At 35.3% G+C, this 15,579-nt stretch overlaps 1 protein-coding gene across 9 annotated transcripts in view; it reads left to right on the top strand.

Moving 5' to 3' along the window:
* CEP295 (centrosomal protein 295) overlaps positions 1–15,579 on the top strand; it is a 69,055-nt gene that overhangs the window by 1,580 nt on the left and 51,896 nt on the right. For 7 of the 9 annotated variants that reach the window (XM_030794653.1, XM_030794645.1, XM_030794648.1 and 4 more), the window contains exons 2-6: positions 3,487–3,620; positions 4,402–4,602; positions 5,701–5,825; positions 6,878–6,971; positions 12,588–12,683. In XM_030794653.1, the coding sequence (XP_030650513.1) occupies positions 3,513–3,620; positions 4,402–4,602; positions 5,701–5,825; positions 6,878–6,971; positions 12,588–12,683 (624 nt within the window). In that variant the 5' untranslated portion in view covers positions 3,487–3,512. Of the gene's footprint in view, positions 1–3,486; positions 3,621–4,401; positions 4,603–5,700; positions 5,826–6,877; positions 6,972–12,587; positions 12,684–14,137; positions 14,271–15,579 lie in introns of those variants that run through there. The other 2 variants (XM_030794650.1, XM_030794649.1) reach the window with 2 other exon arrangements.

Here is a 15,579-nt window from a genome sequence, read left to right as displayed (position 1 = left end):
TGAGAATCTCCTCACAGGTCTTGCTGAACATTTCTTACACTGCATGGCTGTCTAAGAGGGGTCTACTCATTGTTACTTCCCTCCATTCAATGTCAGACTTACATTGAAGTCTGAGGTGCTTGTAACTTTTATCAGCTCCCTCCCATTTTCCCTCACACACGCATTTCTCCTAATAATATATTTGCAGGTTTACTCCCATCTTAGCATCTGCTTTTTAGATGACCCACAGTTACACAGCAGCAAATGCAATGTGTTATATCCTTGCATTGGCTTCTGGTCCAGAAAATAGACATTAGTGTGATAATTGACAAAAATTGAATACTGCCTGTAGATTAGTAAAAAATATTGTGCCAGTGTTAATATTCAGATTTTGATCATTGTACCGTGGTTATGCACAAGACGTTGACATTTGGAGAAGCTGGGGAAAGGGCAAATGGGAATTCTAAGCCTGAAATTTCCAAATAAAAAGTTTAAAAAATTTAAAAATTATACACAAGAAGAAACAGTTATTCTATCGCATTTTAGGAGCTTAAAAATAATAAATGTATATGTGTTTTTCGATAATCCTCTGAGATGAAGTAATAGATACTTAAAATCTGAAATATTAGATTTTTTTCCCTTAAAAATATAAGGGTTTTTTTCCCCTTAAAGTATAAGAATAAAACACAAATCTAGGTATACCATTTGAGGAATTTTTACATATGTATACACCTGTGTAAACCATCATACAGATCAAAATACCGAATATTTTCAGTACCCCAGCAAACTTCTTTGTGCCATCTCCGAGTCAGTAACCTGCAGTAAGGTAACTTTACTTTTACCTCTCATGGATTAGTTCTGCTTGTTTTTGAACTTTATATAAATCAATTTTATTGTACTCTTTTGTGTCTGGCTTTTTAAAAATTCAGTGATATTATGTCTATGAGATTCCTCAGCAATTAGTCTTAATTATTTAAATATGAGTGAATTCTTAGACCTTCAGACAAAATAATAAAGATACATTGTGAAGATTAATCTTTTTTCTTCTTTGTTAAATTCTTTTCTGTTTTTTAAATTCTCACTCTCAAAAAACAACAGCTTAAATAAAATTTTCGCCACTCCACATGTTTTTGTGTGTTGGAAAGTTAGGAGCCATTTGGAATAAGGAAACCAGATTCTTCCCTTGCCTCCGCCACTAGATGTTGTCACTCAGGGAAAGTCCTTTAACCCAAGAGGCCTTGTTTCTTCATGTATAGCATGAAAAATATAATCAGTACTTTAGTTACCCTTACCAAAGCCGTGTGAATATTAGATGAGTAGGATGCATTAAAAGATTTTTTAATGCAAGCAGTTACTCCTTTTTGGCATTAGAGTCTTGTTGAAGGTAGTGATGATTGCGTATAGCTCTGTAGCACTTTACATGAATTAACTCATTGAGTCATTCATTCAGTCAACACACTTACTGAAGTAACTACCTATGAGCGAGATACTGTTTTCAGGCTATGGACATAAAATGGTGAATAAGTCCATTCTGCCCTGATGAGCTTACATTCTGATGGAGAAGTCACTGGAAAGGTATTAGTCCCTGTTAGGTAATACCACAGTCTCCTAGCCCCTATTGTGTTTAGACCTGGTTGAAAACATTGTCCATCCGTAGTATGTGAAATATTACCTGGTAGTTATTTACTAAATTTAATTGAATATTAAAATTTTTATTAAAAAACCCATAGCCACTGTCCTTTAATTGTTAGGAATCTAACTAGAAAGAGCAAACTGTAATTGATGAAAAACTACAGGAGGTAATACCAAGACAACATAAAATTAGTCCCCATCTGAATGTATAGATAATAATGTATTAGAGTTGGGCAAATCAGGAGTGGGAAATTGGAACAGGAGTTATCAGTGGACAGCTTCGTAGAGGAAGGAGGGCTTAAGCCAGCTTCAGAAAGATGTAAATATTCAGTAACTGAGATTGCCTGCCTGGTCATTGTGAGGGAGACCTGAGAAATGTTGACTTGTCTCAGATAAAATGGTCGTGTACTGATGTAAAGTGTCTAATTTTTTGGAAATGGCAGTAATGGGAGCCAGTTAATATCAGAATTACCTGAAGAGGGTATTTAAATTATAGAACTATAGATTCTTATATTTATTCCATTTCTTTCTGCCTCGTTCCCCCAAGTAGGAGCATGTTATAATCTAGGGAGGAGAGAGAGAATACAGTGTGAACGGTAGCAACAGAAGAATAGATCTGGGCCGGGCGTGGTGGCTCACACCTGTAATCCCAGCAATTGGAGAGGACGAGGCAGGCAGATCACTTGAGGTCAGGAGTTCGAGGCCAGTCTGGCCAATATGGTGAACCCCTGTCTCTACTGAAAATACAAAAATTAGCCCGGTGTGATGGCGAATGCGTGTAATCCCAGCTACTCAGGAGGCTGAGGCAGGAGAATCACTTGAACTCAGGAGATGGAGGTTGCGGTAAGCCGAGATCGTGTCATTGCACTCCAACCTGGGTGACAGAACAAGACTCTGTCTCAAAAAAAAAAAAGAAGAAGAATAGATCTGGAAACCTAAACACTTGATACAGCCGAGCAGGTCATTCATGTAAAAATTGCGTCACTATAATTATTGAAGAATTGTTTACTGTAGAGTATAGAACATGGGATTGATGTGATTTCATGAGGTAACAATGACACTTGGTGGTCAAGTTATATACAGTAGCCTGGGAGTTGAATCTAGGAACAAGGAACCCTTGAAATTACAGCAGCCTTGCTAGTTATGAACAAGTTATGAAAGTTCTAAAGTGTCAGATTATAGTTTTGAAAACATTTATGCTATTCTAACATCTTTTTAGGTCTTTGTGCTTTTTCACATTTAAGCTCAGTAAACTCTGGAAATGCTAACCAGGAATAAGTCAGGTCCAGATACTCGAGGTAGACAATCTGCCATAGATGGGAGAAAACTTTTCTGAGTAATTCTGATTCAGTCTTCATTTCCACTTTCCCACCCTTCTGAGTATCACTGATCTAAGTGTGAATTTATAATTGCTAATAAGTTGGACTTTGTTTACTCAATTTTTCCTTGCATATATATAACCCTTTAAATATCAAAAGTATTAACACGAATTTTAAAAATTATTCTGACCAGGCATGGTGGCTCATGCCTGTAATCCCAGCACTTTGGAAAGCTGAAGCAGGTGGATCACTTGAGGCCAGGAGTTCGAGACCAGCCTGGCCAACATGGTGAAACCCCATCTCTACTAAAAATACAAAAGTTAGCCAGGCGTGGTGGCGTGCACCTGTAATCCCAGCTACCCTGGAGGCTGAGGCATGAGAATCGCTTGAACACAGGAAGCGGAGGTTACAGTAAGCTGAGATCGTGCCACTGCACTCCAGCCTGGGTGACAGCAAGACTGTCTCAAAACAAACAAACAAACAAAATTATTCTGATCTTTGCTGCCCTATTTTAATGTTACATTATTTTTATAGACATTTTCCTTTTTGAATTCAGAACTGTCATACATAAAGTACACAGAAATGAAAAGAAAAGTCGTGAATGCTCACAAGCTGAGATTGAGTCCTAATGAGGAAGCCTTCATTTTGAAGGAAGATTATGAAAGAAGGCGAAAACTAAGATTGCTACAGGTATGACTTATTTGTAATAAAGTTTTAAATTCCTTTCTTCCTCAAATTACTTGTATTGTTTTACATTAGAATGTTCTAAATGTTGTATTTAAAAACCTTCTGGGTATACAAGAGCCCTGGTTCTTCGGTATTAATTGGAACACTTGAAAAATAGGCTGAGATGGTAAGTAGATTGTAAAAGAGTTGGAAGATAGGTATTATTTGACTCAAATACTGAAAATAGCTCTTTATCTTTTTTAAAAATGGTCTGTAATTGGTAACAGGAAGCTTAGATGACTTTGAAGAATGCTAATTGGAAAGATTATTAGCTGCTGAAACAAATTTATCAGGAAATTGTAGATAACCCTTTTCTAGAAGTGTTTTTAAAGTAAGTCTTTGTGAAGTATGTTTCAGGCACCATTCTGTCTAGAATCAGAAATGATGTACAACAGAAATGGAGTTCTCATCTGGCTCTGTCTATACTCTGGGCTATAGATTTTGTTGCATCATATTTATCGCTTTAGCTTTTATAGGTTATAAGAGTGATAATGGCCGTCCTTTTGGGAGTGGGCGCTGAATAAAAGCTATCAGTTCGGAGACATTAGATATAGTCTTGAGATTTTTACTTTTTGTACATTCACTCAGATTTTCTGCTTTAAATAGTCCTTATCTAATAAAGATGAGTATCAGAGAGAGTTGACAGACTTAAGAGAATTCATTTGAGTTCCTGTTTCCAAATAGCTTTTCAAAAAAGTTTAAGTAAACCTCCTTTCATATAACCTGTTAAATATGCATTCTTTAGGTTCGAGAACAAGAAAGAGATATCGCCTTACAGATAAGAGAAGACATAAAACAGAGGAGGAATCAACAATTTACACGTTTGGCAGAAGAGCTAAGGGCAGAATGGGAAGAATCACAAACTCAGAAAATACAGAACTTGGAAAAACTGTATTTGGCAAGTTTAAGAAGTATGGGAGAGGGACATCGACAGGCCAAAGAAAATGTGAGTGAGATCTTACTTGACTACCCAGTTGTGGCAGTAATATTAGTAAAAAGTAAATTATAGTTGTTGAATGCTTTTCTGATAACATTTTCATGCATTGAATTTCTTTGGGGCAGCTTGAACTTTTTTATAAATTTAATGTAATTTGCGAATAATAGGCTCATTTCTTACTAAGAGTTATTTCAAGTAAAATCCATGTCAAATAAAATTGGTCTTCTTATGATATTCAAATTAGCATTATTCTCTTCCAGTACTCCTCTATCTGGGGAAATAATAATCTTCTGAATCAGAAGTTGTTGTCCATCTCAGGCATTTTAGACAGATTTGGTGGGGCGAATTCAGATTTCTCATTTCAGTGTATTTCCCTTAAACATTTGGTTTGAATGTATATACATTTGGATTTCATTTACAAATAACAAACATTTTTTGATGACTTTCAGAAAATCGTGGTAAGTCTGCCCCATTATTTTGATTTATTGTGATTTATGATATGGAAATACTGCAGTCCCAGAATCAGTCACATACAATAAACAAGCTAGTTACAAAGAAGGTAAATCTTTGATAACAACTAGTGAGAAAGAAAATATCTTAAAGACTGTGGCAATCTGTTTCATGGTCCTTGGTTTTAGTCTGTGTTTTTAGTAATAGCCGTAAGTTCTGACTCCGATTTTTGTGGTTTTATGTGTGCCACATTAACTTTATGCCTTAATGCAATGTTTCCCAAACCTCTGTTATTTGAATACCATGTTCACAATTTTTGCCCTGACTGGGAAACTACCCATATCACTATATATTTGACATTTTAATTTAGATGGACTCTTTTATTACTTACTTTAACCATGTCCTAAGTAGTTCAATATCCTATTTATATTTTTGTAATAACATGTTAATTGATTGCATTAACTTTACGTTAAAATGTTTGTGTTTATCCCTCCTAATATGGCATATCATCAGCGGTGCTGTTATCATGCTCTGGGAAACACTGCTATAGTATGTAGAAAGAAGATGACAAAATTGATAAATCACTTCTGATGTCATATGAGATACATTTCTCTTATTCTTGTTTAACACGACATTTTAAGTGATGTATATTTTTAGGAACCTGATTTGGATGCTTTGGCACAGCAGGCAGCAGAAAGGAAAAGAAAAGCAGATTTGAGGCATAAAGAAGCCCTGAAAGTACAGAAAAATCAAAAAGAAATATTAATGAAACAAAAAACCTGGTAAAGTAATAATTTTTACTATAATCTCAACTGAAACTAACATAGTTGAAAGTAGAGGATACATAGGATACTGTGTAAGCAAATATTAAATAAACATCATAGTAGCATATTCATTGCATGTGTTTTTTTTTTTTTTTTTTTTTTTTTTTTGAGACGGAGTCTCGCTCTGTCGCCCAGGCTGGAGTGCAGTGGCGCATCTCGGCTCACTGCAAGCTCCGCCTCCCGGGTTCACGCCATTCTCCTGCCTCAGCCTCTCCAAGTAGCTGGGACTACAGGCGCCCGCCACCACGCCCGGCTAATTTTTTTGTATTTTTAGTAGAGACGGGGTTTCATCGTGGTCTCGATCTCCTGACCTCGTGATCCGCCCGCCTCGGCCTCCCAAAGTGCTGAGATTACAAGCGTGAGCCACCGCGCCCGGCGCATTTGTTAAACTTGATTTAAAAATAATGTTGGGGACAGGGAGTGATTTGCTTAGGTGAACATAGTAACTAATGAGCTTTCTTTTCTAGTTGTAGTTTGAGTTGAGTTTAGCAGCAGTTACTAAGTTTCTGAAAAAATGTATGGCTAGTTCAGAATGCATGTCAACCAATGTCTGTTTCTGATGTAAACATGAAATGAAAATTGATGTGATTAAGAACATTAAAAAGGTTGTAGACTCTGGAAGTCATTAGTATTTTTTGCATGTTGTAAAATTAAAGGGCCATTCACAGGAAACATGAGTGAAGCAAAGTAAAAAATTAAGGGCCCTGTTACTAGTTAGCAATGGCCATTTTTAACATTTCTGTTTTTTTTTTTTTTCCACTCTAAAGAACATTATGAGTTTCTTGGGTTGGTCCCCACCATAGAGCTTTCTGTCTTTTGACAGGCCTCTCTCAATTTGTAAACATTTTCTTAACATGTGTATAGATTCTTTACACATGTAAAGCTTACTGAGCCTGTGGAATCAGACTAGAGGATTTCTTGAGCCTATGACTTACGTATTTTTAACCCTGAGAGTTGTACTGTAATATTATCACTGAGAGATTAATTAATCACATCTCTTGTTTCTTAAGGCATATAAAAGCTCGAAAGGAAGCACTGCTTGTGGAAAAAGAGAGATCAGCCAAAATCACAAGTCTGCCACCTCCTCCTCCAACTCTTTTTGAGGTGAGTTTGAGTATTAAGAGGAACTAGGTCATAATTCTTCTTTACTATTATAATTCAGTGGAGGTCAGAATGACTATCACTTAATTGTACAAGTTTTCTTGTACAATTAAAAACTGTACAGGAGTATATCTGGTGTATGTTAAAATAATTCTAGATATCATTTCACCTGTAAATACTTTAGTATGTATCTCTGATGTATAAGGACTTTTTTCTTAGTATAATACTAATATTGTTTCCAATATTATTTAATACCCAGTATTTGTTCAGCCTTCCTCAATGATGTCAAAAAAATTTTGTTTGGAAAACTATAATGGTTTTGGTTTTGAAAAAACTTTTAATAATTCTGCCTTTTGAAAAAAATACCCTTTATTTATTTATTGGGGGAAAAAAAACTAAACTCTTTGTCCTTTAGACTTTCCCACACTCTGAATTTGGCTTATTTTAAGTGTCAACATTTTACAGATAAGTTTCAGTTAAGTTAATAAATTTGCATAAGATTATAAAGTATCCAAGTGTGATTTTTAAAAAGAAAAGAGGAAAAGAAATTATAAAATAATAAGAAGGATCTATTTTTCATGGGAGTAAAATGTGTGCTTTTGTGATTTGAAGCTTATTTTAAAAAATGTAATTAAAGCAGAAATTTTTTAAAATACTTGTTCTCCACATTAGCTTGTTATAGTTATTGAAATGGCTATTTGGATGATTGTCAAAATTACCTAGTTATTTTTACCTGAAAAATGAAGTAGAAGTAAACCCACAAATACATAGTTGTACATACAGGTATATTCTGCATAAGCATAAGTACCATATATTCGCTTCTTAGGCCCTTCAGTTTGTCAGCCTTCCTGCTTTTACGTTGAGCCATCTACCATATAACGTTTGATCCAACAAAATTCAGATGGAAAAGTTGTATTTCAATCACTCCCTCAGTACAAAGTGACACGATAAAAGCCAGGCAATATATTATCCATGATGCCTTTTGATTATTTTTGTCTTAATTCTTAGTATTTATAACAAGCCAAAGTCAAAAATTTATAAAAAGCAAACAAAACTCTGTAAGTGCTTTGACAAGCATGAATTATATCAGTGGGCATGAACTATTTAGTTCTTTTTTTATTTTGAGACAGAGTCTCGCTGTCACCCAGGCTAGAGTGCAGTGGTGCAGTCTTGGCTCACTGCAGCCTCCACCTCCTGGGTTCCAGCGATCCTCCCACCTCAGCCTCCTAGGTAGCTGGGATTATAGGCACCCGCCACCATGCCCAGCTAATTTTTGTGTTTTTAGTAGAGACGGGGTTTCACCATGTTGGCCAGGCTGGTCTCGAACTCCTGACCTCAGATGATCCACCCACCTCTGCTTCCCAAAGTGTTAGGATTACAGATGTGAGCCACTGCACCCAGCCTAGTTCCTTTTAAGAAAACAGGATATATTCCTTGTTTTTCCCTCTGCCAGTTTTCGGAGTAAAGGGTTGGGGTAATAATGCCATTGGTGGTAAATGGGTTTTTTTTTCCTTTCTCTTTTGTTACTATCCCTGTTAACTTGTGGGGGTTTTTTACTCAATATTACATAGTCAATCATAGTCACTATTCTTTTTCTTCTCACTGATGTTTGTAATATCTGAAATTTGGTCAGCAGGAGACTTGAAGTTGTTTCTTGCGTCCCCGTGACTCCATGAGCATTTCCTTGCTCTGTGGCCCAGCAAATGACCTAGGCTTAATTTACTCTGTCCTGTATCTGGTATCTCCAAAGACCCCTGATTCTTTTTAGTGGAGAAATGGTACTTATAAACTAAGATCTGGGTGATTATATATTCCTGTTTCACTAAAAGGCATTATTTTAGAAAAATACATTACCCAAGCCAATAAAGGTGTTTGGGATAAGGCAGTGTTTCTGAATGTCTTGAGACGGTTGTGAATTTATGGCATAGAAGGGAGGGACAGGATTTTGGTTTGGGAAAAGCTAGGTTGTGGGGTATTTGGGGGCCAGGGAAATGCACCATATAAGAACATTGTGTCACATACACAGGATATAGATGCATCTGTATCACTGTTTCTCCAAGCAGATAAAAATATAAATGCTGAAAAGCCTGGGGAAATAAACCTAGACTGTTTAGTCTTCTCAAACCAAGGTCTTTCCTTAATTTAAGAAAATATTATTTTTTGAGAGAGCTGTTTACATGGTGAAGAGAATTGATACTTCTTGTGTACCTAAGATTTTAGTTATGTCAGGTTTTTTTATTCATATCTAATTTAATCACATTAGTCCTGCATGTTAGATATTTCCATTTAACAAATGAAGAAAATTGAAGGTCAGAGGTTAAGTAACGTAACCAAAGTCCTTTAATAGGTAAGTGCGACAACCAGAGTTTATGTCAAGGTCAAATTCTATAAAGCTCATGATCTTTTTACTGTGACACTTAGCTTCCCATGAATATGCTTCTTCAGAGTTCATGCTAACTGTTCAAGTTAACTACATATATATTAAAGTCTAGGAATGTAAACAACCATAATCTTTTCATAGGTCTGTTAAAGAATGAAGTTTGTATTGAAAACCCTGAGATGCTGTGAAGACTTCTCATGTATCTATACCAGATGCAAGAGAAAAATGAGCTTTGTTTTACTTCTTCCCTTGCTTATACCTTTTTGTTTTTTTGAGACGGGATCTCACTATGTTGCCCAGGCTAGAGTGCAGTGGCTCTTCACCAGCACCATCATAGCTCACTGCAGCCTTGACCTCTGGGGCTAAAGCAATCCTCCTGCTTCCGCTTCCTGAGTAGCTGTGACTACAGGCATGTGCCACAGTGCCTGGTGTTTTTTTTCTTCTTTTCCATTGCTGCATGAGCCAGTGTCAGGTACTCCAGAGTAGAAAGCTGGTTTTGTCCTGTACTTGGGTAGATAAGGCTGGAAATAGTTACTGTGGAGCAAAACTAAGGCTGGAAGATAGAACACAGGAAGTAAATCGAGTGATTTTAAATTATTAACAGATCATCCTAATTCTGCCAGGCTAAGGACTGATTTCACTAAAAACTTAGGTGCAATTCACTGGAAATCCTGTTATAATCAATAAGGATTCATAGTAATCGAAATCTCAAATTATCCCAATTTTGGGAGAATTCCAAATTCAATCTATACATAATTGTCTTTACTCTGGAAGTACTGGTACTTTAAAATGTGTAAGCTGAATCCCATTTGTATATCAAATTACATAATTTTAGAGACTAGTTTTCTTCAGAGTTCTTCCTTGTCAAGAAGCCTATGGTTTATTTTTTCAAGGCATTGATTTAAAGGCTACTAAGATTCTTTGTAGAGTGAAGCATTCTAATGTGTACTACCATCTCTGAATTTTTGTTTTGTGACTTCAGTTTCTTACTGAACTTTAATATTAACTAGTTAAAGCTGGGTGTGGTGGCACCTGCCTTTGATCCCAGCTACTTAGGAGGCTGAGTTGGGAGGATTCCTTGAGCCCAGGAGTTCAAGACCAGCCTGGGCAACATAGTAAGACCCTGTCTCAAATATATATATGTATATGTGTATATGTATGCTAGTTAATGTTTTCATTAGTGGTCAGTTTAATCCTTTACCTAAATGATAAGACCCTGAATAAGGTCCTCTATCGTACATATCTGGATGTATATCCAGGTATTTGCCAATTAGTTATCTTCTGACTGGTCTAGGTAATTCTCAACTTTGGCTGTACATTTATCACCTGTGCAGCTTTTTTTTATTTTTTGAGACAGAGTCTTACTCTGTCGCCCAGGCTGGAGTGCAGTGGCGCAATCTCGGCTCACTGTAAGCTCCGCCTCCCAGGTTCACGCCATTCTTCTGCCTCAGCCTCTCCGAGTAGCTGGGACTACAGGCGCCCGCCACCACGCCCGGCTAATTTTTTTGTATTTTTATTAGAGACGGGGTTTCACCGTGGTCTCGATCTCCTGACCTCGTGATCCGCCCGCCTCGGCCTCCCAAAGTGCTGGGATTACAAGCGTGAGCCACCGCGCCCGGCCCTTTTTTTTTCTTTTTGAGACAGAGTCTTGCTCTGTCGCCCAGGTTGGAGTGCAGTGGCACAATCTTGGCTCATTTTGCATCATTGCAACCTCCAACCCCTAGGTTCAAGCAGTTATCTTGCCTCAGCCTCCCTAGCAGCAGGGATTACAGGTGTGTGCTACCACTCCCATCTAATTTTTGTATTTTTAGTAGAAACGGAGTTTTACCACGTTGGCTAGGCTGGTCTCAAACTCCTTACCTCAAGTGATCCACCTGCCTCGGCCTCCCAAAGTGCTGAGATTACAGGCATGAGCCACCGCGCCCAGCCCCTTCTTGTCTTTTATATCGTTTCTTTTCACTTGAGTCCTCCTCATCATTCCACACTCATATATGTTATAGCTAAAACTTTGGTTAATTCTCAACCTATTCTTATTTAAACTTTTCACCCTCCCAACCTGTGTTGCATTCGTGATGTCATTGAATTAGCCAGGCATGGTGGTACATGCCTGTAGTCCTAGCTATGGTAGGCTGAAGCGTAAGGATCACTTGAGCTCAGGGGTTGCAGTGAGCTATGGTCATGCCACTGTACTCTGGCCTTGTCAACAGGCCTTAAAAAAATTAAAAGTGCTTTTTATACATTAATTGATTCTTACAGTAATTGTCACAGTGATCATATGGTATAGCAATAGCTATAAACCCACTTTTCTTGAGAAAGCTGAGGGACAGAAAAGTTGAGGGACTTTGCTAAGTTTTCACCACTAGGATATAATACAGAAGACATCCAGCAGAAGTGTTAGCATTTCTTTGTGGATATTTTTTTCATCATGTTATCTGTAAAATGCATAGTTTATTATTTAATTTATGTGTGAATGTTAGAACTTCTAGTTAAAACTGTTACTGTGAGCTCCTTGAAGCCAGGGGCCATTATTTTATTTTACTTCTCGTTGTCGTTCACAGTGCCTTGTGTAATGTTTAACACATAGTAGGCACTTAATATTCTTTGTCAGTTTAGTTAATTAATTAAACATCTGTATGATAGGTTGTGATGGACTGAATCTGCCTTTACTACAAAATACAGGAAAGGGAAGGGGGAAGGTAGTTTACTTTCATTCTTCTGAGAGTTGTTTTGTTCTAGAATAAGTGTAATTTAAATATATTGGCAAGTGTTTCAGGACCAAAACTCAAAATACGTCATTAAACATTGAGAAAATAAGACTAATGTGAACTACAGTAGAATTTTTGTGATTAGATATGGAAGAGGACATAATGGTGCATGTTGTTTTCTTATAAATATAATGAAGTGCTTTTCATTTCATTTGATATGGCCTGTAAACCCTTCTATATTCAGGAGATTTAAAGATGAAATTTCTCTATAAATAACTTAAAAATTGAGATGAATAAAACACATTGATTAGTTAGCGACACCTTGAAGATGATTTGAAATACTGATGAATCTGGTACTTTTATTAAAATTTGAAGTAATTTAACTCTAAAAATTTGATTTCATTATGAGCAGATTTTTAGCATGTTTTGGATGCGGAGAACTCATTAAAATACAAAATTACTTTTTTTACATTGGATTCAGCTTTAACTGAAAATTAATGCTTTTAACCTGTTTTTTTATGTTCTCTGTTCCAGAACATTGAAGTAAAAAGAATTTCTGCAGTCAAAACCAATAGTTCTACCTACCATCATCTTCACACTTTTGTGAACAGAGAGACAGACACAAAACAGGTGATTGACTTACTGTTTCTTCACGCCCTCGCTTTATTATTTCTGTGTGCATTGAATTGAATTATATCTTAGCTATAGATATGGTGTTCCCAGATTTCAAAATTTGGACAATTGGTAATAATAATCAAAAACCTTTTAAATGCTTTGAATTTTCATGTCAGGCATATGATGGTTTAATATGAATTAAAGAAACTAGTTGGCTATTTAAATGGTTATATTTTAAAATAGCAGATTTTAAAGCTTTTTTTATCATAAAATATTACATGCTATTTGTGAAAAATTTGGAACTATACACATAAGTGTAAACTACTGGGAAAACACCAATTCTGTCACCAAAGTGGAATATGGTTAATATTTTAATAAATTCATTATAACATTTATTTAAATATAAACATATACACACTTTTCAAAACATGATTTTTAGTGGCCACTTAATATTTCATCGTAGCATTTATTTAACCGTTATTTTATTTTTTGCTTCTGTAAGTAATGTAAGCATTATCTTGCACATTTTTATCCACATCTCTGATTATATAAAATTCCTGAAAGTGAAAGTATTGGCTCCAAACTGTGTAACATTTGATACAGATCATTAAATTGCTTTTTAAAAGCATCAGCAACATAGGAGAATGGCCACCTTACCATAACCTTGTCTGCACCAAATATTATGTTTTAAAAATTATTGCCAGTCTTAAGAGTAACAAATGATATATTATTATAATTGCTATTTCTCTGTGTCAGTGGGGGTTTTAATTTTTTTCATGTTGAATATATTTGGCCACTAGGAAAATAAATTTTATAGCACTCCTGTGGCGTTTAGAATGCAACAAACATACATTTTGGTTGACTGCTTAATAGCAGGTATTAAAAGCAATATTCAGTTAAGAACTAAAGTGAATATCATCACAGAATGAACTTCTAAGATGCAAGAGTAAATCTGAGATTTATTTAAAATTGTAAAGTATTATTACAATTTCGATATTATAATGTAGGAACAATAACTTCAATTTATTGCTAACTGCTTTATTGTTTACTGCATTTTTGTGATATTAAAAAGATGTTACCTTTTAACTAAGATTGATGATGATTTTTTTTTTACCTAACTCCATCAGCATAGGGTGCTGCTGATGGTATTAAATTAATATCCATAAGCTTTCTTTTTTGATAGTTACCAGAAGGCCTACCTCCTTTTCAATTTTTGGACTTAAAAATTAGGTCAGTAGTTATAATGATAAAGAGTTAGAAAAAAGTTAGGGACCACAAACAAATTTTGTTTCTAACAGTTTTATGAAAGTAGTCCCACAAACTAAAGCCTTGTGTACTGAATGAAGATATGATTTCTGAATATTTTCAGAAATGGTTTTATTACTGAACACATTTTTATTCGAATGTTTTCTTTCATTTGCTGCTTTACTCTATCACTTAGGAAAAATCTGTCCTTAAACTTTGGATTTAAAATGTGATGACCAGTGTGCTTGGCTTTCAAGATAAAATTACCTCTGAATTTTCATCTGCATTCAACTTATATCACATGCACAATAATTTTAGCATCTTCCCTGGAGGAGAACAATATGATCTTTACAGCAGGTATCATATAAAAATATTTGCACTCTTGGCATATATGTTTGGATATTTTTCTTTAGCAGCTTTCTGCAAATAAACTACTTTCATTTGTTCAGTCAGCCTTTTTAGCACATAAGAGCTGCTATTGTGTGTGTGTTTTTAATATCCTGATAAAGTAATTCCAAAATCTCTTATATGTCATAATATATATCTTTGGCTGAAGAAGATTTATGAAAGTGGCCTGCTGTAGTCCTACTTACAGCCAGTAATTCTCTACATTTTGTTTTGCTTCATTCGCTACCTCTACACACGACTGAACAAAACATCATACGCTTGAAAGTCCTACATTACTTATTCATGGGCTTCATCATGTCTATTCTTTGTCAGTGACAGTTACGTAGCATTTTTTTCAAATGAACTTTGCATTCTGAAAATATTCAGTCAGATTAACTATATCGTTTGTGGTGGGACCCAGAAATCTCTGCAGAAAAGTGAAGCTGAATCAGTTAAATTCATCTTCAATTTTCCATGCTCTATTATATCTAAAAAGATTTCTCTCCAAATATCTGATGTACAAGATTCAGAAATGTATTTAATAATAGCATTTATCATTCATATATCTTCGATCTTCACATACTGAAAATAGAATCTAACATTATTTCAACCAGATTTATGGTTATGTTTTTAATTGCATTGACACAAATCTGTAGGGGATTGTCTTCCTAAAGCTGTATTATAAATCTTGTTTTGAAGTATGATCAATAAGAACAAAATTCGTTTGCGGTCCCAAACTTTTTCTCTAACCCTTTATTCATATCCTTTATATGCTTTTTTATATCTGGACTGGTATTTATCCTTCATGTTGTATGCTATTTTGAAATTTTTCCTTTCTTTAAAATTTTGGTTTACCAAAATTGACATACTGCTTTTAATTTATCTTCAAGAGATGTGAAGAATTCATAAACAACTTTTTTCTTGAAAACCTCATGGCTGAAATGGATTGAAATATTGTTCTCAGAGGTTATTTTATTTAATATCATACATATTGATATACTAAATACTTCTACAGATTATAATTTTGATTTAATCTAACTTTTTTGTCTTGCCTGATGTTATTTAGTTTTGCATGAATATTTAGTGGCTCAAAGGGGATATATTTTTGATAAATTTGTTTGGCCAGTGTACTCTTTGTTAATTTAACAACCGTCAATCTCTCTACCTATTTATCTCACCATGTGAGAATTTTTAATAATCTTACACTTGAAGTTAACAGCTTTCTTGGTCATCATTAATTGTTTCAACTGGCTGGCAGAATTTCAACATACAAAAGACA

This window comes from Nomascus leucogenys, chromosome 15 (assembly GCF_006542625.1).
Source record: "Nomascus leucogenys isolate Asia chromosome 15, Asia_NLE_v1, whole genome shotgun sequence".
Lineage (NCBI taxonomy): Eukaryota > Metazoa > Chordata > Mammalia > Primates > Hylobatidae > Nomascus > Nomascus leucogenys.
Note: the sequence above shows the minus strand (reverse complement) of the source record. Positions and strands in the feature narration are given on the sequence as shown.